The sequence below is a fragment of the Zeus faber genome (assembly GCF_960531495.2).
Source record: "Zeus faber genome assembly, chromosome: 21".
Taxonomy (NCBI): Eukaryota; Metazoa; Chordata; class Actinopteri; order Zeiformes; family Zeidae; genus Zeus; species Zeus faber.
Window position 1 is genome coordinate 5,102,472 of NC_137208.1, and position 25,000 is coordinate 5,127,471.

Below are 25,000 nucleotides of genomic sequence, written 5' to 3' on the forward strand. Positions count from 1 at the left end.
ACTCTCCCAGGCGTGAATTGAACTCACGCCAACTTCTTGCCGGGCGGCGGCGGCGGCGGCGGCACAAGCACCGCGCCACCCTGCCCGCTCAGGGCTTCATTAACAAGGGACGAGAAACAGGAAGGTGCGTCGCTCCCTTGCGCTCTGGATGGACTGCAGCCACGACACAAAGTAGGGAAAAAAAAAAACGTGTTTTGAGCAGTAATATCACAGGAAAACACACCGTTCTGTGGGGCGGTAGTGGCGGTGGTTTCTAGTCTGCCGTTTCCTGTTTCTAACGCAGAACGTTGCCGTAAAAGAGCCGATTTGCCGGTGTGGCCATGAAGGAGTCAAAAAAAGCCAGGAAATTTTGTCCTGTCGCAACATCCGGACGCACCGAGCCGGGCGCCAGCGAGGGTCGGAGAGGGAGAGGGAGCTCTCCGATTGGCCGCTCAGCCAGCGAATCAGAACACCGGAGGGAACCTGAGGCGAGGTCGTCCTCCCGCCAGGCAGCGGCCGCGTCTCCCCGGCAGCTTTGCCGTCTTTTTATTTTACAATTTCATTTATTTATCGTTTTGGCGTCGGGGCCTCGAACCAAACGGGCGTCACCGTCCAGCAGGGCCGATTCCAATGGCGTTTGTTTTTGGAGAAAGTTGGGATTTTTGCAACAGTTTTGCAACAGACCCAGTCGCCGTCGTCATGCGAGACGGGGAGTAAGTAGAGCGCTCTTACCTCACGAGGGGATGATCTGATCGTAGAGAACACGTCCAAAAGCTTGATTTTCTCCATGCACACTTCACATTTCATTTCCAAGCTTCTCTTCCATTATTGCCCTGCACTTTCCTTAACACGCACGCACGCACACACACACTAGGATAATGGCTGCTAAAGCGAGCGTTTGTGAATCACGTTGGCAGCCGATGATTTCCGTTGCCCCCGGTAACACAGCCAAGGACTTTCTCAGCCTCCTCCATCAATCACTCCATCACTCTGTGAGGTGTGAACGAGTGTCGGATCCATCCCTCCATCCACAACCCCACCCCCCCCCCATCCTGTTACACACTAAAAAAATCATAATAAACGTAAACTGTGCTTCTTCTTATTATTAGTATTATTATTACTTTTATTATTATTATTATAACAATTATTATTACTATTATTATTATGGTTTCCGAATGGTTAGTGATACACGACTCATGAACAATTTATTCGTAGTGAACAAATCTTTTGAATGACTCAGGAGCCTGGAGTCACTGCGGCAAAAGCGCAAATCTTCAATTCACAAACTGAAAATGATCACGGAACCAAATTAAAGTCCAAGGCGATATTGAATCGGACTGATTAACTGGATAATTTTGACAAAATGCTATTCTGAGGGAACCGATCAATTAGATGAATTAATGCAGCCTGGCAGTTTGGATCTTGCAACACAAGAGCCGGTTTCCATTATTTATGTGTTTTAAGTGGAATTTGAAGCATTCAGCGCAAACGCCAACGCCGCTCCCGGGCCCCGCCAGGCCGAAACGAGCCCCGCAACACCATGCTGTTGTTGATCTCCAGCATAAGCGAGGTTGTCATGCAGGTTATGGCCTAATCAAGCAGCAGGCGTCGCCTCCGCTGCTGATAGAGCACTTCAGTGTTTGATCTCTGACCAGAAATATGCATTTGCTTCTGAGATCCAGCCGCAGACCCGTCATTATTTTGGGACAAGTTGGCCTGGAAGAGCCTGTCGGGGTAGCTGAGCAAAACAGACAGTTTGAAAGAGCATGTTAGTGTCAGCAACGCCTGCCAGTAGCTGCTTTTCAGGGAGCGACGTGTAAGCTGGGATCTGTTCAGGTGATGGCTTTGGGACGGCGGTGGCTAGTCACATGTCAGGATAATTCCTCCCATGAGAAAAGTGGAATCCGAAAAAAATAAATAAAATAAATAAATAAAAACTAAAATCTGTTTCACTCTTAACTCTTTAAACTAAAAGTTGTGATGGTTTCAATGTGAAGACTGGGAGTTGCACGAAACATCATGTGACTCAAGTTGGATTAATCTCTCAAAGAAAGCTTTTTGGATTGGGTGTGGACATTTTGGTGCACTTGTGGAAATGACGCAATCCCTCATCGATTCCCCACAGAATAGAGGAAGAGTAGAGGTAGAACATAGAGGAAGAGTAGAGGTAGAACATAGAGGAAGAGTAGAGGTAGAACATAGAGGAAGAGTAGAGGTAGAACATAAAGAGGAAGAGTAGAGGTAGAACATAAAGAGGAAGAGTAGAGGTAGAACATAGAGGAAGAGTAGAGGTAGAACATAAAGAGGAAGAGTAGAGGTAGAACATAGAGGAAGAGTAGAGGTAGAACATAGAGGAAGAGTAGAGGTAGAACATAGAGGAAGAGTAGAGGTAGAACATAAAGAGGAAGAGTAGAGGTAGAACATAGAGGAAGAGGTAGAACATAAAGAGGAAGAGGAGAGGTAGCGGTAGAGTATAGGTAAGGACGAGGTAGAGTAGGAGTAGAGTAGAGGTAGAGTAGAGTTAAAGTACTAGAGAGATGTAGAGTAGGAGTAGAGTTATAGTAGAGAGGTAGAGTAAAATTAGAGTGTAGGTAGAGAAGCTGTAGAGTAGAGGTAGAGGTATGGAAGAGGTAGAGCAGAAGTAGAGTAGAAGTAGAGTAGAGGTAGAGGAGGAGTAGAGTAGAGGTATAGAAGCTGTAGAGGTAGAGTAGACTCCTTTTTTACCTTCCAGTTCTGGGATCTGATGTTCTTGTGTGACATAATAACCCTTTGAGTGATGATGACCACGCCCTCCCTCCCTCCCTCCTCCCTCCTCCCTCCCTCCTCCCTCCTCCTCCCTCCCTCCCTCCCTCCCTCCGCCAGGTGACGTATCCTCCTCTTCCCCCTCTTCCTGTGTGGACCTGGGAATGGGTCGCTGATCTGGGAGCTCTGTGATTGGCTCGCTGAGCTTTTTCTACTTCCTGTCATGGCCAAGAGCCCCGAGGTGAAGCTGGCCGTCCTGGGCAGAGCGGGCGTCGGCAAATCCGGTAGGTTTGGGCCTTTTTTGTTTTGTTGACACAAACACGTCATTTGTTGACATTTTTGCGTGGATGCTCGAGGGCGGCTCCGTGCACGTCCGGGTTTTGCCGTTTGGATTCCTTCGCCGGTTGTTTTGTCTCACAGACTTATCTGCTGGAGCCGCTGGGGTTGGGCTGGTGTTATCTAGAATCATGGTAGAGGCAGAGCGGAGGTAAAGTAAAGGTTGAGTACAGGAAGAGTAGTGGCAGGTGGAGTAGAGGCGCAGCAGAGGCATGGAGGCAGAAGACAGGTATAGCGGTAGAGAAGAGGTATTGAGGCACAGCTGATGCAGAGATAAAGAGGTAGAGCTGGGGCATAGAGGTATCGTCCAGTCCCGTCGAGTTGATTTGCAGCTCTGGCAACTCAGCGGCAACTGTTATGACAATATATTATGAATATATAAATAGATGTGGAAGTGAATATCAGTTCAATCACTTTTCAAAACGTCAGTTGGGGGAGATCAAATGTTAGTCAATTCAGTTGACAATCCGAGCAGAGCCCGGCAACGACGCTTGCCCGGTTGTCCCCGGCGACCAGATTCAAACATCTTGGGCAGCCGGGTGGCCCCGAATCCACTTTCCGAACGTCGGAAACATTTGAGAGTAATGTCTACATCCAGTCTGGCTGTATCATCTTAAAAGTCGTCGCTCTCAAGCGCTCTAGTCAGGCTGCCGCCCGCCCACACGCCCCGCCCTCCGCTGGGAGCGTTCACTCGTTCTTTTCGTGTTGTCTTCCCTTCAGCAGCAGGAGAGCAGCAGCACTGCTCCCTGCGCTCATCAAGCTGATTGGGGCGTTCGACGCGAAGCTGGAGGAAAAGTGGAAATCAAATTGTGGAAAAACAATAAGAGGAAGATCTGAAAGGAGAGAAATGAGTGCTGAGAGAGAGAGAGAATGTGTCAGCGTTGTGTTGCCGTCATCGCTGCATTGGTGTCAAGAGGAGTGGGATGGATGGATTGTGTGTGTATTCAGTCTGGTTGTCAGTTAGACTGTGAGGTTGCCAGTTTGACTGAAAGGTTGCCAGGTTGTAATGTTATCAGATTGACTGTAAGGTTGCCAGTTTGATTGTAAGGTTGTCAGTTTGACCATAAGGTTGCTAGTTTGACAGTCATGTTGCCAGTTTGACTGTAAGGTTGCCAGCTTGACTGTAAGGTTGCCAGTTTGTCTGTGAGGTTGCCAGTTTGACTGTAAGGTTGCCAGTTTGACTGAAAGGTTGCCAGTTCGTAATGTTGTCAGTTTGACTGCAAGGTTGCCAGTTTGAATGTAAGGTTGACAGTTTGACTGTAAGGTTGCCAGTTTGGCTGTAAGGTTGCCAGTTTGACTGAAAGGTTGCCAGTTTGTAATGTTGTCAGTTTGACTGCAAGGTTGCCAGTTTGAATGAAAGGTTGACAGTTTGACTGTAAGGTTGCCAGTTTGGCTGTAAGGTTGCCAGTTTGACTGAAAGGTTGCCAGTTTGTAATTTTGTCAGTTTGACTGCAAGGTTGCCAGTTTGAATGTAAGGTTGACAGTTTGAATGTAAGGTTGACAGTTTGACTGTAATGTTGTCAGTTTGACTGTGAGTTTGTACGTTTGACTGTAAGGTTTCCAGTTTGACTGTAAGGTTGCCATTTTGACTGTAATGTCGTCACTTTGACTGTAATGTTGTCAGTTTGACTATGAGGTTGCAAGTCAGACTGTAAGGTTGCCAGTTTGACCATAAGGTTGTCAGTTTGACCATAAGGTTGCCAGTTTGACTGTAACGTTATTAATTTAACTGTAAGGTTGCCAGCTTGACTGTAAGGTTGCCAGTTTGACCGTAAGGTTGCCAGTTTGACCGTAAGGTTGCAAGTTTGACTGTCAGACTGTAAGATTGCCTGTTTGACTGTCGGTAAGACTGTCAGGTTATTAATTTGACTGTAAGGTTGCCAGTTTGACTGTAAGGTTGCCAGTTTGACCATAAGGTTGCCAGTTTTACTGTAAGGTTGCCAGTTTGACTGGAAGGTTGCCAGTTTGACTGTCAGTAAGACTGTAAGGTTATCAATTTGACTGTAAGGTTACAAGTTTGACTGTCAGTTAGACTGTAAGGTTGCCAGTTTGACTGTCGGTAAGACTGTAAGGTTGCCACTTTTACTGGAAGGTTGCCAGTTTGACTGTCAGTTAGACTGCAAGGTTGCCAGTTTGACTGTCGGTAAGGCTGTAAGGTTTTCAATTTGACCGTAGTGTTGCCAGTTTGACTAAGGTTATCAATTGGACCGTTGGGTTGCCAGCTTGACTGTAAGGTTGCCACTTTTACTGGAAGGTTGCCAGTTTGAACATAGGGTCTCTCTCTCCCTCGATCTCCTTCCCTCCCTCCCCCTCTCTCTCCCTCTCCCCCCTCCCTCCCCCTTTCTCTCCCACTTTCTTTCCCTCTCCCCCCTCCTCTCTCTCCCTCTCCCTCCGTCTTTTTTGTCCCTCGCTCCTCCAGCCGACGTCTCCTCCATTCTTCTTATCTGTCGGCGTTTTCTAAAGGCCATCTGTCCATTCCAGCCCATGGCTCTATTCACCTGCACACACACACACACACACACACACACACACACACACACACACACACACACACGCACGCACGCACGCACGCACGCACGCACGCACACACACACACACACACAAACGCACACTCATTACAATGGAGTGATGGCGTGGCAGGAAGGTGGGTTTCTCTCTCGCCCTCTATTATTATTATTTTTAGCAGCAGATATAAGGTCCTCACTCCACCTCCACTCGGGAGGTTTTCAAAGCCTCTGGTTGGAAAATGAGTCATGAGTGGTAAACACACACACGCACGCACACACGCACACACGCACACACACACACACACACTCTCACACACACGTACACTTATAGACCTTCACACACACTCTTGACTACGCACTCGTCACAGCCTGGTGTCGGGAGATCTCTGTATTTCATAACGGATCCATTCAGGATTCTCTGCCGCACGACTACGCTTGCATTCTGCCGGGGGAACAAACCATCTAGGAGCTAGGAGACACTCTAGGAGCTAGGAGATGGCCTAGGAGACAGTCTAGGAGCTAGGATACACTCAAGGAGACGGTCAAGAAGACCGTCCAGGAGCTAGGAAACAAACTAGGAGAAAATCTAGGAGACAGTCTAGGAGGTAATCTAGGAAAAGTTCTAGGGAACAGTCTAGGAGATAATCTAGGAGACAGTCTAGTATATAATTTAGGAGACAGTCTCTGGGTTTACATAGTGAGAGCTGTGTCATATAAAACATATAAAAATTTAAAAAAAAAAGAAAAATTGAAAATATAAAAACGAGTTGAGAGTCTTTTGCATCCCTGAACTCCATATTCCAATCCACTCCTAAGACCTTTAAGACCTGTCAAAATCCTATTCAAGACATTTCAAGATATTTAAGATATTTGAAGATATTTCAAGGCCTTAAATAATTCAGATTATTGGGTTTGAGGCTTTTTAAGGACCCGCGGAGAAACCCTGACTCACCTGCAAAGTGAGTGTTTGCATCTATTGTCGCTGGGGTGAACTTTCAGAACAGGTTGAGCGTGAGAAAGCCCCCGCACTGTGTCCTGCCCGGTAACCCTAGCCTCCATGGCGTCGCCCTCAGCTCCACCCAAACACCGCCCCGCAGGAGCCATTGTGTCCGAGCTCTTCGGGGGAAGCTCCGTCATTCATGCAGAACTTAATATTCGCTCCGCAGCGATCCGCTTGAATTTGCCGTTCGATTCCTCCTGCCGCCGCCCGAGGCAGGGAAAACCAATCGGGCACACACCCCACCCCCCCCCACCCCCCACACCCCCCACCCCACACCCCACCACCAAACAAGCTTTTTGTGACACCGGAGAACATTTAAAGCCCGGGCGGCATTACGTGATTTGGCAACGATTTGGGATGGCGGACTGGGTCGGTGTTAGGGATGATTGGATGGTGGAAGGCGGTTGTTGTTCTGTTTCCCTCCGATGGCGACGCCCTGGACCTGACGCTCACTAACGGGACGGCGGCCGTCACGGAGCGAGGTCAGCGACGGGAGAGATACGAGCAAAGAGACGGGGTAAAAGAGATGAGAGATAATCGATGGGAGATAAGAACTAAGAGATAAGAACTATAAGATAATAGATGGGAAATAACAGATAACAGATGGGAGATAAGAGATAATAAATGGGAGATAAGAACTAAGAGATAAGAACTAAGAGATGAGAACGATAAGATAATAGATGGGAGATAAGAGATAATAGATAATAGATGGCAAATAATAAATAAGTGGTAATAGATGGGAGATAATCAATAAGAGATAATAGATGGAAGATAAGAGATAAGAGGTTATAGATGGGAGATAATTGATGGGCGATTAGAAATAAGAGGTAATAGATGGGAGATAATGATAAGAGGTAATAGAAGGGAGATAAGAGATGGGAGATATGAACTAAGAGATAAGAAGTATAAGATAAGAGATGGGAGATCAGTGATAAGATATGAGAGGTAAGAGGTAATAGATGGGAGGTAATTGATGCGAGATATGACATAAGAGATAATAGATGGGAGATTAAAACTGAGAGATAAGAACTAAGAGATGAGAACGATAAGATAATAGATGGGAGATAAGAGATGCTAGATGGCAGATAAGAGATAAGAAATAATAGATGGGAAATAATATATAAGAGGTTATAGATGGGAGATAAGAGGAAATAGATGGGAGATAATAGAGGGGACAGAAGATAAGAACTACAAGATAATAGATGGGAGATAAGAGATAATAGAAGGGAGATAAGAGATTGTAGATAAGAGGTAGATAAGAACTTATAGATAAGAATTTTAAGATAATATATGGCAAATAAGTGATAATAGATGGGCGATAAATGAGAGGAGATGGGAGGTAAGAGGTAATAGATGGGAGATAATTGATGGGAGATAAGACATAAGAGATAATAGATGTGAGATAAGAGATAAGAGATAAGAACTATAAGACAATAGATGCACATACTGTGAGTGATAATAGATGGGCGATAAATGAGAGGAGATGGGAGGTAAGAGGTAATAGATGGGAGATAATTGATGGGAGATAAGACATAAGAGATAATAGATGGGAGATAAGAGATAAGAGATAAGAAATATAAGACAATAGATGCACATACTGTGAGTGATAATAGATGGGAGATAAAAGGTAATAGATGGGAGATAATAGATGGGAGATAAGAGATAATAGATGGGAGATAAAATATGGGACATAGGAGATAACAGATAATGGATGGGAGAAAATAGATATGAGGTAATAGTTGGGAGATAAATGATAAGAGATTGGAGAGATATAAGCGATAAGGGCAAAGAGATGAGAGATAATCTACGGCCGATAGGAGATAAGAAATAATATTTGGGAGATAAGGGATAAAAGACGAGAGATGAGAGATAAGAACTGAGATATAAGAGATGTAACAGACAAAAGCTACTGTAAGAACCAAGAGATAAGAACGAATAACTAAGAAGATAAAGAGACGCATTTGTGAAACAACCCAAACGAGCAGAATTCAAAAAACACCCTTTTCAACAGAAAAATTTCAAATTCAACCTAATTTTGAGGCCAAAATGGATTCAAACTTTGTATTTTTATTTATTCCACACTGTTGTTTTCAAAATCTGCCACGAAAGTAGTAGAAAGCAAATAACCACAATCCATAACATATCACAGTGCAGCCCCAATACAAATGTTTTCATAATGGAGCATTAGGAAGATTAGGGATTTGAAATGGCATTCGAGGCATTACATAATTACATTTTTATTTTAAGACCAAGTCCCCCGTCTTCCAAAAACTTTGTTTTAGCCCACAATGAGGTTTTCTGCCGTTTCCCCGAGAGAGAGAGAGCGAGAGAGAGAGAGAGAGAGAGAGAGAGTTTTTATAGTTTTATCGTTATTTCATTACGTTATTCTAAAAGCAAGCGCTCCCACGCCACAGCGTAACCCATCATTGGTGCCGCTACTTTATAATATAACATAGCGGCAGGAAACTGAGAGAGAAAAATAATAAAAAAAGAAATGCTAAACGTGCTAAAAGGTTTAATAGGCCGTTTAGTGGTTGAGTCACAGTTGGACGGCGCTCAGGAGTCAAGGATAAAATACTAAACCGCACAAAGGAGGAGTGAGTCACCAGCAAAGTGCAGGAAAAACTGCAAAAATATACCTTCAATACACAGGAAATACGCTGAAAATACCTTCAGTGCACTGAAAATACATTCAATACACAGAAAATTCAGTGAAAATACATCCACTACAATGAAAATACGCGGAACATACCTGCAATGCACTGAAAATAAACTGAAAATACCTTCATGCACAAATAATACAGTGAAAATACACTGAAAATACACTGAAAATACCTTCAATGCACAGATTATACCGTGAAAATACCCTGAAAATACATCCAATACACAGAAAATACACTGAAAATATCTTCAATGCACTGATAACACAGTGAAAATACACTGAAAATATATCAAATACACAGAAAATACACGTAAAATACTTTCAATGTACAGATAACCCAGTGAAAATACACTGAAAATACATCCAATACACTGAAAATACCTTAATACAGTTTGAAGCCTAGCTGAGAATACAGTGGAATATACACCGATCAACCACAACATTAAAACCACTGACAGCTGAAGTGAATAATATTGACCATCTGCTTCCAATGGCACCTGTCCAGAGATAAGATGTATCACGGGAGAGGTCCCCCGGACGCGTTGGCGCAGCGTACGGGCGTGGTGCGCCGTGCCGTAAGTACTGCTTCCTATTAAACCCATGTTAATCCACTGCTGCAGCTCCACCGGTCACGTCAGCCGCGTGGCATTTCTCTATTTTTTTACTCCACGCAGCCACGTGAGTGTTTTTAATAGCAACTCGAGATGAAAGTGCAGAGAAATGTTTTATTAAAGAGGGAAATATACATTGAATGTTTTTTATATCAGTTTACATTGTACCAGAGACTACAGATGTTGCTGGCTTTGTTTATTGGTGAAGACACGTTTTAAATACAAAGAACAAACACACTGTGTGTGTGTGTGTGTGTGTGTGTGTGTGTGTGTGTGTGTGTGTGTGTGTGTGTGTGTGTGTGTGTGTGTGTGTGTGTGTGTGTGTGTGTGTGTGTGTGTGTGTGTGTGGTTCAAGTTCATTGTTATAACGTGCATGTGTTAATTTGATTGGAGGAGGTGTCCAGGATGCTGTGGAAGAAGAGAAGTCCGTGATAAACACGGACAAGCCCCATCCAGGTTGTTATTTTCCGACTGGTCACCCGGGGTGGTTGCAGCCTCTCGGCCGGTGTCAGAGGTTCCATCTGCGTCTCCTTTACTGTGTCTGTCTGGTGGTCCCCACCATACGTCACAGTATTATCAAACTGTGTGTTAAAAAACATTCAAATCGCTCTCTACAACAACACTGGCAGGTCTGGGACGCTTCACCACACAGCCGATGGAAAACCACGCCTGTGCCGCGCCCGTACACTGCGCCAGCGCATCCAGTGGACTTCTACCGTTAGGCAGCAAGTAAACAGTCAGTTCTTGAAGTTGATGTGTTGGAAGCAGGAAAAATGGGCGTGGTAAGGATCTGAGCCACTTTGACGAGGTCCAAAATGTGATGGCTAGACGACAGGTCTTGTAGGGTGTTCCCGTATGCAGTGGTTACTACCTGCCAAAATTGGTCCAAGGAAGGACAACTGGTGAGCCGGCGACAGGGTCATGGGGCCCAAAGATCATTGATGCATGTGGGGAGTGAAGTCTAGCCGTCTGGATCGATACCACAGAAGAACCATTGCAGCACAAAGTGGTGAAAAAGTGAATGGTGCTATGATAGAAAGGTGTCAGAACACACGGTGCATGGAAGCTTGCTGCGTATGGGAACACTCACAGTGTCCATGCTGACCCCTGTCCACCCCTGAAAGCACCTACAACAGACACGTGAGCCTCCATGGAGCAATTGAAGGAGGTGTCCCTGGTCAGATTAATCACATTTTCTTCTACATCATGTGGATGGGCGGGTGTGTGTGGGGAAGAGATTGCACCACGATGCACTATGGGATGAAGACAAGTCGGTGAAGGCAGTGTGATGCCCTGGACAATGTTCCGCTGGGAAACCTTGGGTCCTGGCATTCATGTGGATGTTACTTTAACACGAAGCACCTCCCTAAAAATTTTTGCACACCAAGTACACCCCTTCATGGCAACGGTTTTCCCTGATGGCAGTGACCTCTTTCAGCAGGATCGGAGTCACTGGATCAACTTAAAAACAATTTATGTAATTTGTTAAAAAGCTATATTTGTAATCCATTTGAAATATATTTGAAATGGAGAATTTAAGGGTGAAGGGTGAAACCGATCACCTGGTAAATCACCTGACAGGTCCCGTGATGCATATGTGTCTCCTGGACAGGTTCGTCCAATCAGGAAGGGAGAGCCCATGGAGGGGCGGAGCCTTTGACACCGATTGTACGCAACTATTACGCAATCGCCCGATGGCAGTTATTTAAGCAGGTCTCGATCCCACAATCCTATGTATCTACATTTAAGGGACATTTTAGGCCAATGTGAGTAATGTCGCATTGAATTGAATTTGTTGGGTTGAGGCTTATGAACTAATCGACCCAAATCTTTTATCTTCAATGCCAAAAAATTTGACATGTTCTGAGGCGAGCTGCGAAACGAGCGCTGAACTGCGCAGCGTCTTTGATTTGCCGCTGTTGCCGTGATACGACATGACATGGAAACAATGGCCAGAAGGTTCCCAGCGGCGGCGCACGGACCGGTCCACTCGGACGGCGGAACGGGGGGGTTTCATGGTCATGGGGTCCGGGGGGAGGGGCTTTTTTTTTGGCAGACAGGAACCGGGGGGCCCAGCGGGGGGTCCCGTCCGAGGGCTCCACAGGGGGCCAACCCGGGTCCAAGGAACCCAGGGCCCCGCCGCTAATTGCTCATATTTTGTAGGAACTTGGTGCGTTCCGTGTTTTGAGTGGCGGCCGCGAACCCGGTGACCCTCGTCACTCCGGAGCCGTTCTGATGGGACCCGGTGCCTCTGGAGAGAAGAATGCCCGCGCACACACACACACACATACACACAGAGTTAATGATAATACTGTGACGTATGGTGGTCCGCCAGACAGACACAGGGAAGGAGACGCAGACGCAGACCTCCGACACCGGCCGAGAGGCTGCAACCACCCCGGGTGTTGAGGTGACCTGTCGGGAAATAACAACCTGGGATGGCCGTGTCCCTGTTTAACACGGACTTCTCTTCAGACGCTCTCACTCTCCTTCCCCAGCATCCTGTACACCTCCTCCAATCAGATCAACACATGCACGTTATAACAATGAACTTGAACCACACACACACACACACACACACACACACACACACACACACACACACACACACACACACACACACACACGAGAGTGCCTGAGGCAGAATGTGTTCATTGGATGATGAGAGGAGAGGCTGTGAAAAGGTTTCGATAGAGACAAATAGACAGATAGAAATGGATAGATAGACAGACAGACAGACAGACAGACAGACAGACAGACAGACAGACAGACAGACAGACAGACAGACAGACAGACAGATAGAGAGATAGAGAGATAAGATAGAGAGGTTAGCACCTCACCGACCAGTCGACACGAGGAGGAAACGAGCGCAAGATCTTCCTGCGTGTGACGTCATTACAGCCTTGGGCCAATACCGGCGGACACTGGGGTCCCGGTGTGATTGCTAATGGAGCGTCCAGAAGGTTTAGCGCTAAGAGATGCAGGTGGTGGCCTCCGTCAGATCGGGGAAGGCGCAGGAAGTAACCGAGTCCGCAGCCCAGGGAAACGTGCCCGACGAGGGGTCTCTAACGAGGGGTCCCTAACGAGGGGTCACCGACAGCGGGAAAAAGATCTTTCGTACGCCACATTTCAGTGCAAATGATTGGCAATATGTCATTTAAATATGTACATTAACAAAATAAAAATAGGGCCTTTTAATTGTAACCGACTAGTATTTCTGGTGCCGACTAGTGAGGGTAGCGACGTTTAATCAACTAGTCGAAGAATCGTGCACATCCCTATTTAAAGGCTGGTTATTAGGTTTTGTATTTATATTTAATGTAGCGCAGTGTTTACAATGTTAGTTATAACATTCTTTCTCAACCCTGGAACTCAAACCATTTTCTGATGCCCCAAAAATATAAATCTATATAATTATATTAATATCATAAACGTGCAACGACTAGTTGACAAATGGTTTGAACTGACAACAACTAGTCGCTTAGGGGCGGCCCTATGAGCGGGTTTTGCCGTTTTTGCCATAAGAATATTTAGAGAAAATATTTTAAAAAATCCACATCGTATCAACCCCACCCAGTGCTAGATAAACGGTTGTGATTGGCCCCAACCCGGGGCGGTCGGAAACTGTATTAAACGTTAACGTCTGCTCATGAGACGATGATCTTGAAGAAAAGGGCGTGGCGCACAATGTTTGTGCAGCGTACACAAAGGATGAACCACCGTGTTTAATGAAAGATGCAGCTCTTTTTCTTACAAGCCGGGTACTGACAATGTCAATTCCAACGTGAGGGAAAAAAAAAAGTTGAATTTCATCAAATTGTAACTAACCCCCCCCCCCAAACTCAGTAGATATTTTAATGAATATTTTCTGTGAAGAACTGGGTGTGGGACAAGTTGGAAAAGGAAATACTAGATGAAATAATAATATCATAAAACATAAATAAAGGGTTAGAAGGAGATTCTGAGTCATTTGGCTCCTTTGCAGCTGATGGTAACAGAGCGTTCAGAAGGTTTTGGGCGGAGAGAGGAGGTGGACGTGGTGGAGGTGGAGGGACCCGCCTCGTGGTGACCTGTTGTCAGGGTCCCCCGTCACCGCTGCAACCCATTTGCTAAGCTCCTCTCAGGGGGTCCGATGGAAAAAAACAAATGAGAGCGGCGGCGCCGGAAATGGAGGAAAGCGGGATGAAACGAAAGGGGGAGGACGGGAGGTGGAGCGGGAGGGAGGCCCGGCCCAGAGAGATCAAAATGGAGATGGGGTAAGGACAGTGGGTGCCGTGGGAGCTCGTCCGGTGGCGCCGTAAAAATGTTTCAAATTCTACACACACATATAGTGGAAACTAGCTCTTGTGTTGCAAGATCCAAACTGCCAGGCGGCACTAATTCATCTTTTCCAGCAGAACAGCAGCTGCAACAGGACGAGTTCCGCTCTGAAATCGAGAACTGTTCGTAGCAATGAGAGGTTCGACTCTTTCTTGGGACTCGGTTCTTCAGAATCAGACTCAGAATCAGAATAGTCTTTATTGCCAAGTAAGTTTACACAAACAAGGAATTTTTTCTTGGTGTCTTGGCGAGCCACCCGGTGAAAAGAGTCGTTCCGTTAGTCCGACTCTGGGTTCGAATTTTTCGCTGTTATCCATTCCCTGTAATACTGTATTGGTATTTATTCATCCTGTATATTTTATACCCATACCACAAACCATACTGTATATTTGGCTCTTTTTGTTTTTTATTTGGCCATTTTTTTGTATATTTGGCTAATTTGGCCTTATTTTTTATTGGGCTATTTTTGTTTTTTATTTGGCAATTTTTTGAATTTGGCTATTTTTGTTTTTTATTTGGCAATCTTATTTGCATATTTGGCTTTTTTTTTTAATCTGGCCATTTTTGTTTTTCGTTTGGCTGTTTATTTATTTTTTTTCTATTTTTTTTGTATATTGGCTTTTTTTTATTTTTTTTTATTATTATTTATTTTTTATTCTTATAGTCTGTACAGCAACGCACAAATTCCTCCTGTACAAAAACAGATTCTGATCATGTTTAGCGACGTCGGTGTAGTTCCTTCGGCGTCCTTCAGGGGGCACTATTAATAAGTCCAGTGTTACCCAGCTTGGCTTCAAGCATGAAATGAGTCGTGAGACACTGTCCATGCATCTTCATCATCATCATCTGAGCGAGGGAATTGTCCCAGTTACATCATAACCAGAGCTTTGCAGAGCCGTTCCTCGGCTCCTGGAGCCGGTGAAGAAACCAGACGTCCGTGAAGGACGAAGCTCTCATGACGCGGCCGCCGGCTCACACCGTCATTTAATAAAAAATCATTACGAGAGTGAGTCACTCGGCCCGCAGCTCGGGGCTGCCGGCTTCGGCATCGACAGCGAGGCCCATAAGCCCCCCGGCGAGAAGCCAGAAGCCGAAGGCTCGTCCCCATGACCTGAGACGGGAGGTCGTTCACTCGCTGTGGCGGCGGCACATGGAGAGAGCTGCGGCGGGCACGCGGCGACAACAGCACTTGAGCGCGGTTCAGCTTTGCTCAAATGAGAGAAAAAGCGAACGGGCCAATCGGCGACACTCAGGCCTTCCCCAGTTTCAGCCTGGCCAAATGTTTGTCACAAACAGATTCTGTCGGATTGCGTAGAAGAAACAAGCAATCCGGCGTTGCTAAGCGCGGCCCCTCCACAGACGGCCCGGTCGCAGTTGGATATGCAAATGAGGGGGCACGCCCACGAGCGGCAGGTGGTGGGAGACAGCTCCGGCGTCGGCGGCGGCGCCGGCTTTTGCCGCCCCATGTGCGAGCGTACGGTCGGAGCTGGAAGGCGCTGGGCTCAACGCCCTCAGTTAGGAGCTCTTGGCTGAAGGCGCTCGGCTAGATGCCCTCGGCGCGGCGCCCAGAGCTAAAAGCCCTCGGCTGAAGCTCAAGGCGTTTGGCTCGAGTTTAAAGCTCTCGGCTGAAGGCCCTAAATGCTCTCAGCCGACGGTGAAGGCTCCCGAACTTCTTTCTTTCTTCTTTTCTTTAAGAGTTTTAAATAGGGACGGGCATTGTCATTTTTTTAAGTGGTCGACAATTAAACAAGAATTTTAGTCGATTCGTCGACTAGCTGTGATGTCACCTAATATAACTACAACAGGTGTTATTTAAAATTAATCTTTTATTTTTCCAAATTGGCCAAGTTCTACAGTGACCGAAGAAAACAAGTCTCACTAGTCTCATTAGTCGACTAAGCGATTAGCCGACTAATCATGCCAATCCCTAGTTTTAAAATGACCCTGAATTTCGTCTGGTTCTCCTGCAGCTCTGGTGGTGAGGTTCCTGACCCGACGCTTCATCTGGGAGTACGACCCCACGCTCGGTAAGGACCTTTCTTGCTTTACACCACAAGGCGGCAACAAAAGTCAAAAGTCACAATATTTTTATAACCATTATTGTATACGACTGCTACTACTACTGATAACAATTAGGGGCCCGGCCCGGTCTGTCGGTGAAGCACGATGAGTTTGTGGAATAAGACGCTTTGTGACATCATCATCCAATTCGTTATATATGTGCAGGTTGTGGTTACGAACGCACATTTGCGCCGAGCAAGGTGTGTAGTGTGCACTCCATCACCGTAGTGGTTACAAACTGCGTGTGTGTGTGTGTGTGTGTGTGTGTGTGTGTGTGTGTGTGTGTGTGTGTGTGTGTGTGTGTGTGTGTCTGTGTGTGTGCGTGTCTATTGTCTTTCTCTTTATCTCTATCTATTTTTATTTTTTCCTAGGACATATTGTGTGCTATCACCGGGTGCGTTGCATTACATTTCACTGCATATATGTATGAAAGTATGTATATGTATGTGACAAATAAAAATCTTGAATCTTGAATCTTGAATCTTGATGGGGCCGTTTAATTGATGTTTTATCTCTTTTGCTCTTTTTGTAAATGAAGGCATTCCGTTCGGCCCTAGCCCCGTGTTCGATGCGCCGTTGTCGACCGACTTACTTTGCGGGATTCGAGGAAGTTGTAAGATACAAACTGTGGGAGTCCATGCTGCGTTCGAGTAAACTTGGGAAATCGTGCTGCGTTTCAGAGAACCTGGGAAACCGTGAAACATGCCCAACACGATTAAACTGTATTGCTGCCTAAATAAAATCAATGAATTAAAATGTTCATTCAACAACACCATAATCAACAGCACAATGTAATCACAGTCTAAAAATAATAATTAAAAATTGGTACCCATGCATCTCTAATGCAGCCGGATGGATTAGGATGGATTATCTCCTGTGAAAAACATGTGAAGGTCATATTTCTCATATTTTGAGCATATGATACACGCCTCCCTGCTCCAACCCTCCATCGCTGGAGCACTTTATCCAGCCGAGCGCTGTGATTGATCAAAGGGCTCGTTCCAGCCGAGCTGATTGATCCGATCAGGTTCGGTTCATCCGAGCCATGTGCTCTCGGTCCGGTCGCCGCGGCGATGGGGGGCGGGGGGTGTAATGTAACGCACCGTCACGGGTTCGATCCCAGGCATCCACGCATCGACACACCAACAGGTTGACTAGTTTTATTTTCTGATTTTTAATTGAGCAAGAATTTGATGAAAAATCCGTAATAGACAATGAAGATAGAAGTATAGAAGAAAATTGTGAGAATATACAATGAACTAAAAAGAATCACAATAAAAATAACCCAAACAATAGAACCTAAACCACAAAAAATAAAGCTTAAAATAAACAATGAAAAATAGACACAATAAACAGAATGATAAAGAATACATTTCATTAAAAATGAATAAATAAAAAGAACAACCTAAAAATGTGTACAATCAAACTAAAAATTAGCACCAAACAGCAGAAATAAACCTATACAAAACAAAAAAACACTGGATCCCATGAGCACGGAGGGCTTTGTTCCAGACCCATGCCCCCGTCGGTTGCCAGATCCTCGGAAATCACCCTTTTTAAAGAGTGGGGGGATTTTCCGAGCTGCTGCGCCTTCTCTCAGATGTTTGTAGAGATTTGGGTGTTTTTGACGGGCAGGAAGTCCAGCACAGGGACTGGCTCTGCCTGGGGGGGGGGGCGAGGCTGAGGTTCACACCTGCGATCCAGAGTTCGGGGTCGAAGTTCGCAGCTAGGACATGGGCGGGGGACATAGGGCGCGGACTGTTTGTTTAAAAGAACGATTGCGTCTTTTGATAAACGACACCCTTTATTCCTTCATTGTTTAACGTTAGAAATCCTTAGAAAAGTTTTCGATACAGCAAGATATCGTAATATTTTATCGATACACTGACACCAAGGTTTTAATTTGTGTATAACCCCATGAAATTTGAATCGTTGTGTTGCTGTTGCCTTAGAATGAAGGGGAGCGGAGACCGTGTACGCTTCACGTAGGCCGCCATGTTGCCCCGCCATGTTTGTCCCACAGTAGCCCAGAAGGGACTGGCTCTAGAGAGGGGCTTTTTTAGTTTTTCGGGAGTTTCGCAGCCACCGTCTCTTCCGCGGAGGCCGCCATGTTGCGCCGCTGTGGGGAGGGGTGTTCATGGTTGTGATCTGCCACCTCACCGCTGGACGCCACTGAATTCCACACACTGCACCTTTATGTCATTTACGAGTCTCAACACGTCTAAATCACGGGAAAAACAGAGCAAATCTGACGACAAACGTGACACTTTATCAACCCCCCCATGGAAACATGTAATTCAATCGAGCAGTGCTGCCCACGCGGAAGGAAACCGGGCGTCGGCTGTTGCTCGTAGGCTCACGACGCAAGTTGACGCCGACGTTTTCAAGAAGCTCCGCGTGTACGGAAGACGCGAATGGAGGAAAACAAAAGATGCGTTTTAACCTTTTTACTGCATAGTATCGTATCGGGACCCGAGTAACATGGCGATTACACGCGGCCATTCCCAGCCCTAGTTATGAACGTCTTTAATGCTCCCAACAGGCACCGTCTACATGCTGTGTTTTTAATATACAGTATATACTGGGGATGTTCCCTTCTGGAAGAATGTTTTATATTTTAAATTGGATTTATTTTATTGTTTTCTATTTTGAATCTGTTCATTTGCCTTATTTCCATTGTTGGAAATTGTCTTTTTTTTCTTTATGCCCCGCCCTCTGCAAAGCACGCACTTTTTTTTTTTTTTTTTAGTCATCTATGGATAAAAGATTCGAAGAAATTAATTCAAATATCGATGCTTTGTCAATATTTAGTTTTAAACATTCTTAAAATGTAAGCGCTCCATCCTTCCTGTTGCAGAATCCACATACCGCCACCAAGCCAACATTGACGACGAGGTGGTTACCATGGAGATACTGGACACTGCGGGACAGGTAGGAACAAGCTTTATGGACCTTAGAGTCACATTTCGGGTCCAAACGAATAAAATAGCGACTTGGCGTCATCTGTCTGCAAAGTAATGAGCTCTGCCAAAATAATTCTGTGCAGCCTGAGGATTATCGGGTAATTTAGAGCTACGTATTACAACCAAACGGTGCCAAAAACTTGTTTTGATACAGTTGGTGGTGAGGACGTGGCCTGCACTGCTCTCGTTTAAAAAGGGGGATTTGGTTGAAATGACGCTGAGGTCTGTTCAAAAACCTTCAAAACCTTCAAAAAACCATTAAAAAGGTATTGATTTTAACAAGTCATTCTCTCTGGCGTGGACTCCCTGGATGAACTATTTTCCCCATATTGATTGGGACAACGTGAACTGATGCGGGAGGTTATTATTCCACTCGTACTCCAGTGCTCTGAACCACCTACTTTAAAAGATGCTTAAAGATTCAATATTTGCCATTTATAACTACACCCAAGAGTCAATATTTGTCTTTCTTTAACATTCTATAAAATGGAAAGGTTACGTTGCTTTGATACCAGTTAAACATACTCCGAGAGCCCGTCGGTGATAATTTGACTTTTTTGACTACATCGAGATCTACAGTAATGCAGCCGATGTGTCCCGGTTTTTAAATAAGTATAATAAACAAATAAACATTGATTATTCATCCTGTTCTTGTCTGTTTTACACTACTTCACCAAAATTAGCGCAGAAGCTCGACTAGGCATTATGAATCCATCCGTGTTTGTTTACACTCGCGTTCGGACACGGACGCGGCTTTCCAAACAGGAAGCGACGCCGCGTTTACAGGAAACTCGGAAAACAAATTTGTTTCAGAAAGATTCACTCTTTTGTCGGAGTGACTCCAGACTCCCGAGCCATTTCGATTATGTGTTGGTCATGAACGAATCGTTTGCGAGTCGTGCATCACCGACCACCAGTAGATCATAACAAAAAGCACAGTTCTATGCTTTTGTGACGTTTTTCGGTACAGTGGTAGAAAAAAAGTTGAAGACAGCGCTCTACATGTTGTCGCCCCTGTTTCCCGTGTCGAAAACACCAGAGCGGGAGGTGTATTTAAAACACGCAATCGACGCAGTAATACCCCCCTCCTGATTTGTGGAGCGCCGAGCCGTCTTTTGCGGCTCATAAATCCCAGGTTCAGAGGCCGGTCAGGTACACAGATGTCAAGCGGCCAAGTCTCGTCCTCGGGAGGAATGCGGTAATAACTTAAAAAGCAAAGAAAAACTCCAATAAATAAAACAAAAGCTCCCCCGTGAGCTGGGAACGTCCAGCCGGGTCGAGATTTAAAAGTCGGCCACGCGACCGCTTGAGTCCCGTCGCCAGTCGGACGTCGGATGGGGAGCAGCTGTTCCACGCTTTCTTTTTCACACTCTCTGGATCACATTGTGGGGGGGGGGGGGGCTAATGAAAGACAAATGCCACCGCTAAAGGAGAAGCTGTTTGTTTTCTTTCCATGTAGTGAAGTCATGACGTCATGTGCACGAGGGACTGACTCACCCAGAGCGACGGGCCAGGAAAGGAACTAATCCACATTGTTAAACATCTTTTATGTACTGGATTATAGGTGGATATGGATGGAAAGACAGATAGACAGTCCATAACTTCTAGATAGATTTAAAAAAAAAACCTGACAACAAATGGCAATAATACAACCTGAAATTTAACAAAAAAAATAGAAAGAAGTGGTCAAATAAAAGTTACCAAAAATATATAAATTGGCAAAACACAATCATGAGACATTTGAAAAAATGCCAATATGCAATGAACCCGAAGATTAAATAATAAAGTGACAAGTGATAAAATATTTGATGTTGAGCAAATTGCTCAACAGTTTGACCTTGTTTAATATGTTAAATATAATGTGTAGAATATAATTTTTTTTTTCATGGTACATCCTGAGGCAGCGTTCCATTTGAGCCATTATTAGCTGTTAGCTGTTACTGACCCTTGTGTTTTTAAGACACTGTTAATGCCAAATTTACTTCAGCTTGAGTTCTGTTAGAGAGTCGGACGAATCGTACGACTCTTTTTACCGAGTGACTCGTCAAGAACCCAATCCCCAAAAAATCACGATTAATAGTTCCCACTGTCAGAGTGAAACTTCAATTAGAGGAATCAGCCTGGCCGTTTGCATCTTGAAACCCAAGAGCTAGTTTCCATTATTTATAGAATTTAAGTGGAATTTGAAGTATTTTCAAGGCGCCACTTGGCGAGCTCTCCGCACCTCAGAGTCCACAGCCCATAGCATACAGGAGAGTATTTTTCTGATGACCCTTCTATCTAACTGTCCTCCTGCCCCTCCAGGAGGATGTCCAGCAGAGGGAAGGCCACGTGCGCTGGGGCGACGGCTTCGCCATCGTCTACGACATCACGGATCGCGGCAGCTTCGAGGAGGTGGCGCCGCTCAGGAGCCTCCTGGAGGAGGTGAAGAAGCCTAAGAACGTGCCCCTAGTGCTGGTGGGAAACAAGGCCGATCTGGACCACGCCCGGCAGGTGGCGACGGAGGAGGGCGAGCGGCTGGCGGCCGAGATGGCCTGCGCCTTCTACGAGTGCTCGGCCTGCGCCGACGAGGGTGGCGTCGTGGCTGAGGCCTTCCACGAGCTGTGCCGTGAGGTAAGGCGCCGCAAGGCCGTCCAGGGCAAGGCCCGGCGCAGGAGCTCCACGACGCACGTCAAGCAGGCCATCAACAAGATGCTGACCAAGATCAGCAGCTAGAGGAAACCCCCTCAAACCCCTCAAAAAGTGACGTGTTAGCAGTCATTGGCTCCCCTGTGGCCGAGTTTGGGCCCATCCTAAAGTGGGTGGACTGTGTGGTCACTCTCTGGTCATTGCCGGTCAAAAGAAAATAATTCCACAACCACAAAGAATTAGAAGATCTGACCTTCAGAACGATGAGAAAAGAAAGTAAATATTTCAAACAGTACTTTGGTTTGGGAGCCCTCAGGAATCATCTTGTCGCGGTATTGATATTTGGGCTTAATTTGATACAACTCAACTCAAGGAAACTAGCTTCACTCGTTTCATCCCAAGTGTATTGTTCCAACGCTGATAGTGTCATTTCAGCTACATACTAATTCAAATGAATGAAATAAGACAAAGATCAAATCGTAAGGAGAAGGTCTAAATATGATGCATGCTATCTTCTGGGCCAAGCAAAGCCTGCAAAGCCTGCAAAGCCGCCTTTTAGTGTTTCGTCAAAAAACGTATACTCTGTTCTCTGTGGCTTAAGGTTTTAAAATGATATGGATATAAAAGAGTTTTTCCTCTGCAGAACAATCATCGTCATAGTTGTGCGGTAGGAGAAAGGCTATGCTAGGGTTAGGGTTAGACCTTACCGGTGTGGCGTTAAAAGTCCGTGTTGACCCTACAAAATACACCTCTATCTTAGACCACACCTTACACCAACCTTAGACCAGACCTTACACCAACCTTAGACCAGACCTTAGACCAGACCTCAGTCTAGACCTTACGCCAGACCTAAGGCCAGACCTTAGACCAAACCTCACACCTGACCTTAGACCAGACCTCAGTCCAAACTTCACACCAGACCTCAGTCCAGACCTTAGGCCAGACCTCACACCGGACTTAAGGCCTGATCTTGGACCAGATGTCACACCAACCTTAGACTGGACCTCAGTCCAGACCTTACATCAGACCCACGGCCAGACCTTACACTCGACTTAGACCAGACCTCACACCAGACCTCAGCCCAGACCTCAGACCAGACTTAAGGCCTGACCTCAAACGAGACCTCACACCAGACCTTAGACCAGACCTTAGACCAGACCTCACACCGACCTTAGACCAGACCTCAGCCCAGACCTTACAGCAGACCTCAACCCAGACCTTACAGCAGACCTCGCCCCCAGCCTAACGGCAGACCTCGCCCTGACCTTACAGCAGACCTTGACCCAAATCCTACCGCAGACCTCGCTCCTACTTAAGGGAAGACCTCACCCCAGACCCTACAGCAGACCTCGCCTCAGACCTTACAGCAGACCTCACCCCCAACCTTATGGCAAACCTCATCCCCCGAGCTTACAGCAGACCTGGCCCCAGACCTTACGGCAGACGTTGCCGTCAACCTTAGGGCAGACCTCGAGCCTGACCTTACAGCAGACCTTGCCCCAGACCTGACAGCAGACCTCACCCCAGACCTTACAGCAGACCTCTCACCAGACCTTATAGCAGACCTCGACCCAGACCTTTCCCCTACTTGTGTTTGTCTAAGACATGGATCAAGATGCTATCCCTCTTTTTCATCAAGCGAACCCCAAGGGGGTTGGTTGCTTGAAGGTCCAATAAGTTGGGGGCTTAAGCACGAAAGTGTTCACTGTTTCATGTTGAAAGGGGGTATATAAGGAGGGGGGGGGGGCTGTCAGCGTCAATCATACCGAGCCACATTCCAGGCATGTTTTTGTAGATGTTGGTGTAGCTCTTATACTGTAAACTATGTACAATATAATATATCTATCGCCTTAAGAACCTGCTGCTGCACCCCGGTATGTACAGAAACTCAAAAGGCATCTGAGCGAAAGTCGTTCAAATAAGATGTAATGTACCTGAGCCTAGAACTCAACCAGCTCTGCACTCTGTAATTAAAAAGACTACATATACACCCTACCTGTCTCTCTCTCTCTCTCTCAAAAGTAGTTCTTATGTTTTGTTGAAATTCAATCAAAAAGGTCACCACTTTGCATTTGGGGAAGTTCAACCTGGAGGACACACCCCGCAGGTATTTCCTCAAGTACTGACTACCAATCTGCAGCTGTGATTGATATGAAAATCCCTTTTGATTCTGAGCTGAAATGCCACATTTGCATGGTGCCAGTCTCTGAAGGGCTCCCGCCGCACGGGTCCAAAACCCTTAGGGGGCTGCGGGGTTGACAGACAGACCGGCTAATGAGCTTACTCCATATTGTTCCGCAATTCATCAGTGGTGGAAAAAGTCCATACTGTACACATACTGTACTTCCATAAACATAGAAGTATAAATGCCATAAGACAATGAAAGTAAAAGTCATCACCTCGAAGTTCTACTCCAGTAGACGGCCCCATGTACTTCATATTAAATGTGGTCAAAAAAGGGAAAGATTCCTGAACCTATACTTCAATTTGAAGACGTTAGCACATTAACGCTTAATGGTTTAACCTCAACCGTAATGACCCTGAATGCATTAACCTCTGTTGAGTTTAAATGGTTTCCTTCTCACCAACGACAGTAAATCAAGAGTAAAAAGTTTGATTTTTGCTTTGAAATATCGTGCATTAAGTGAGCATTAAGCATTAAGTGTAAGGTCCACTAAACTGGATCTATTGAGTACAGGTACTCTTCACCCCTGGGATCCATTTCACCCATAATTATTCAGGACAGTTCCCATATAAGCCACCAAACAATCCTTAACTTTTCCACCTCACACCTTTGACCTCTACTGCTAGTTACTGTTCCATTGCAGCCGTTGGGAGATTGGCGGTAATTCATTTTCGATTACATTTAACCCCCCGACTGGCCACACATTATTCCCACACATAGTTGGCAAGGAATTCCACAATTCCTCAATGCTTTGACACCGCAATTCAGTTCAGTTGGTGCCATAAAATGATCAAATGTACATAACCTGCCCTGTAAACAAGACGGCCGCTTGTTTTTCTCCATGGTTCCTTAGAAAGAGAGGGAAGTGTGCAAGGCGGGCTGACAGGGCTTGGAGTGATGGGTCTCCAGGGGGTTGGAGGTGGCTCTACCAGGCCATTACCCTCCAGGAGGATTAGAGTCTGAGGGCCTCCACCTCCCTCTGGGGCCGCATTAACAGGAAGCCTAT

At 45.8% G+C, this 25,000-nt stretch overlaps 1 protein-coding gene across 3 annotated transcripts in view; it reads left to right on the forward strand.

Annotated features, from left to right (window-relative positions):
* The window catches only part of rerg (RAS-like, estrogen-regulated, growth inhibitor), a 30,670-nt gene extending 6,866 nt beyond the window's left edge, over window positions 1-23,804 (forward strand). The window contains exons 2-5 of one of the 3 annotated variants that reach the window (XM_080022469.1): window positions 2,842-3,005; window positions 16,128-16,184; window positions 19,076-19,149; window positions 21,486-23,804. In XM_080022469.1, the coding sequence (XP_079878595.1) occupies window positions 2,945-3,005; window positions 16,128-16,184; window positions 19,076-19,149; window positions 21,486-21,896 (603 nt within the window). In that variant the 5' untranslated portion in view covers window positions 2,842-2,944 and the 3' untranslated portion in view covers window positions 21,897-23,804. The remainder of the gene's footprint in view (window positions 1-2,841; window positions 3,006-16,127; window positions 16,185-19,075; window positions 19,150-21,485) is intronic. The other 2 variants (XM_080022471.1, XM_080022470.1) reach the window with 2 other exon arrangements.
* The last annotated feature ends 1,196 nt before the right edge of the window (window positions 23,805-25,000 follow it).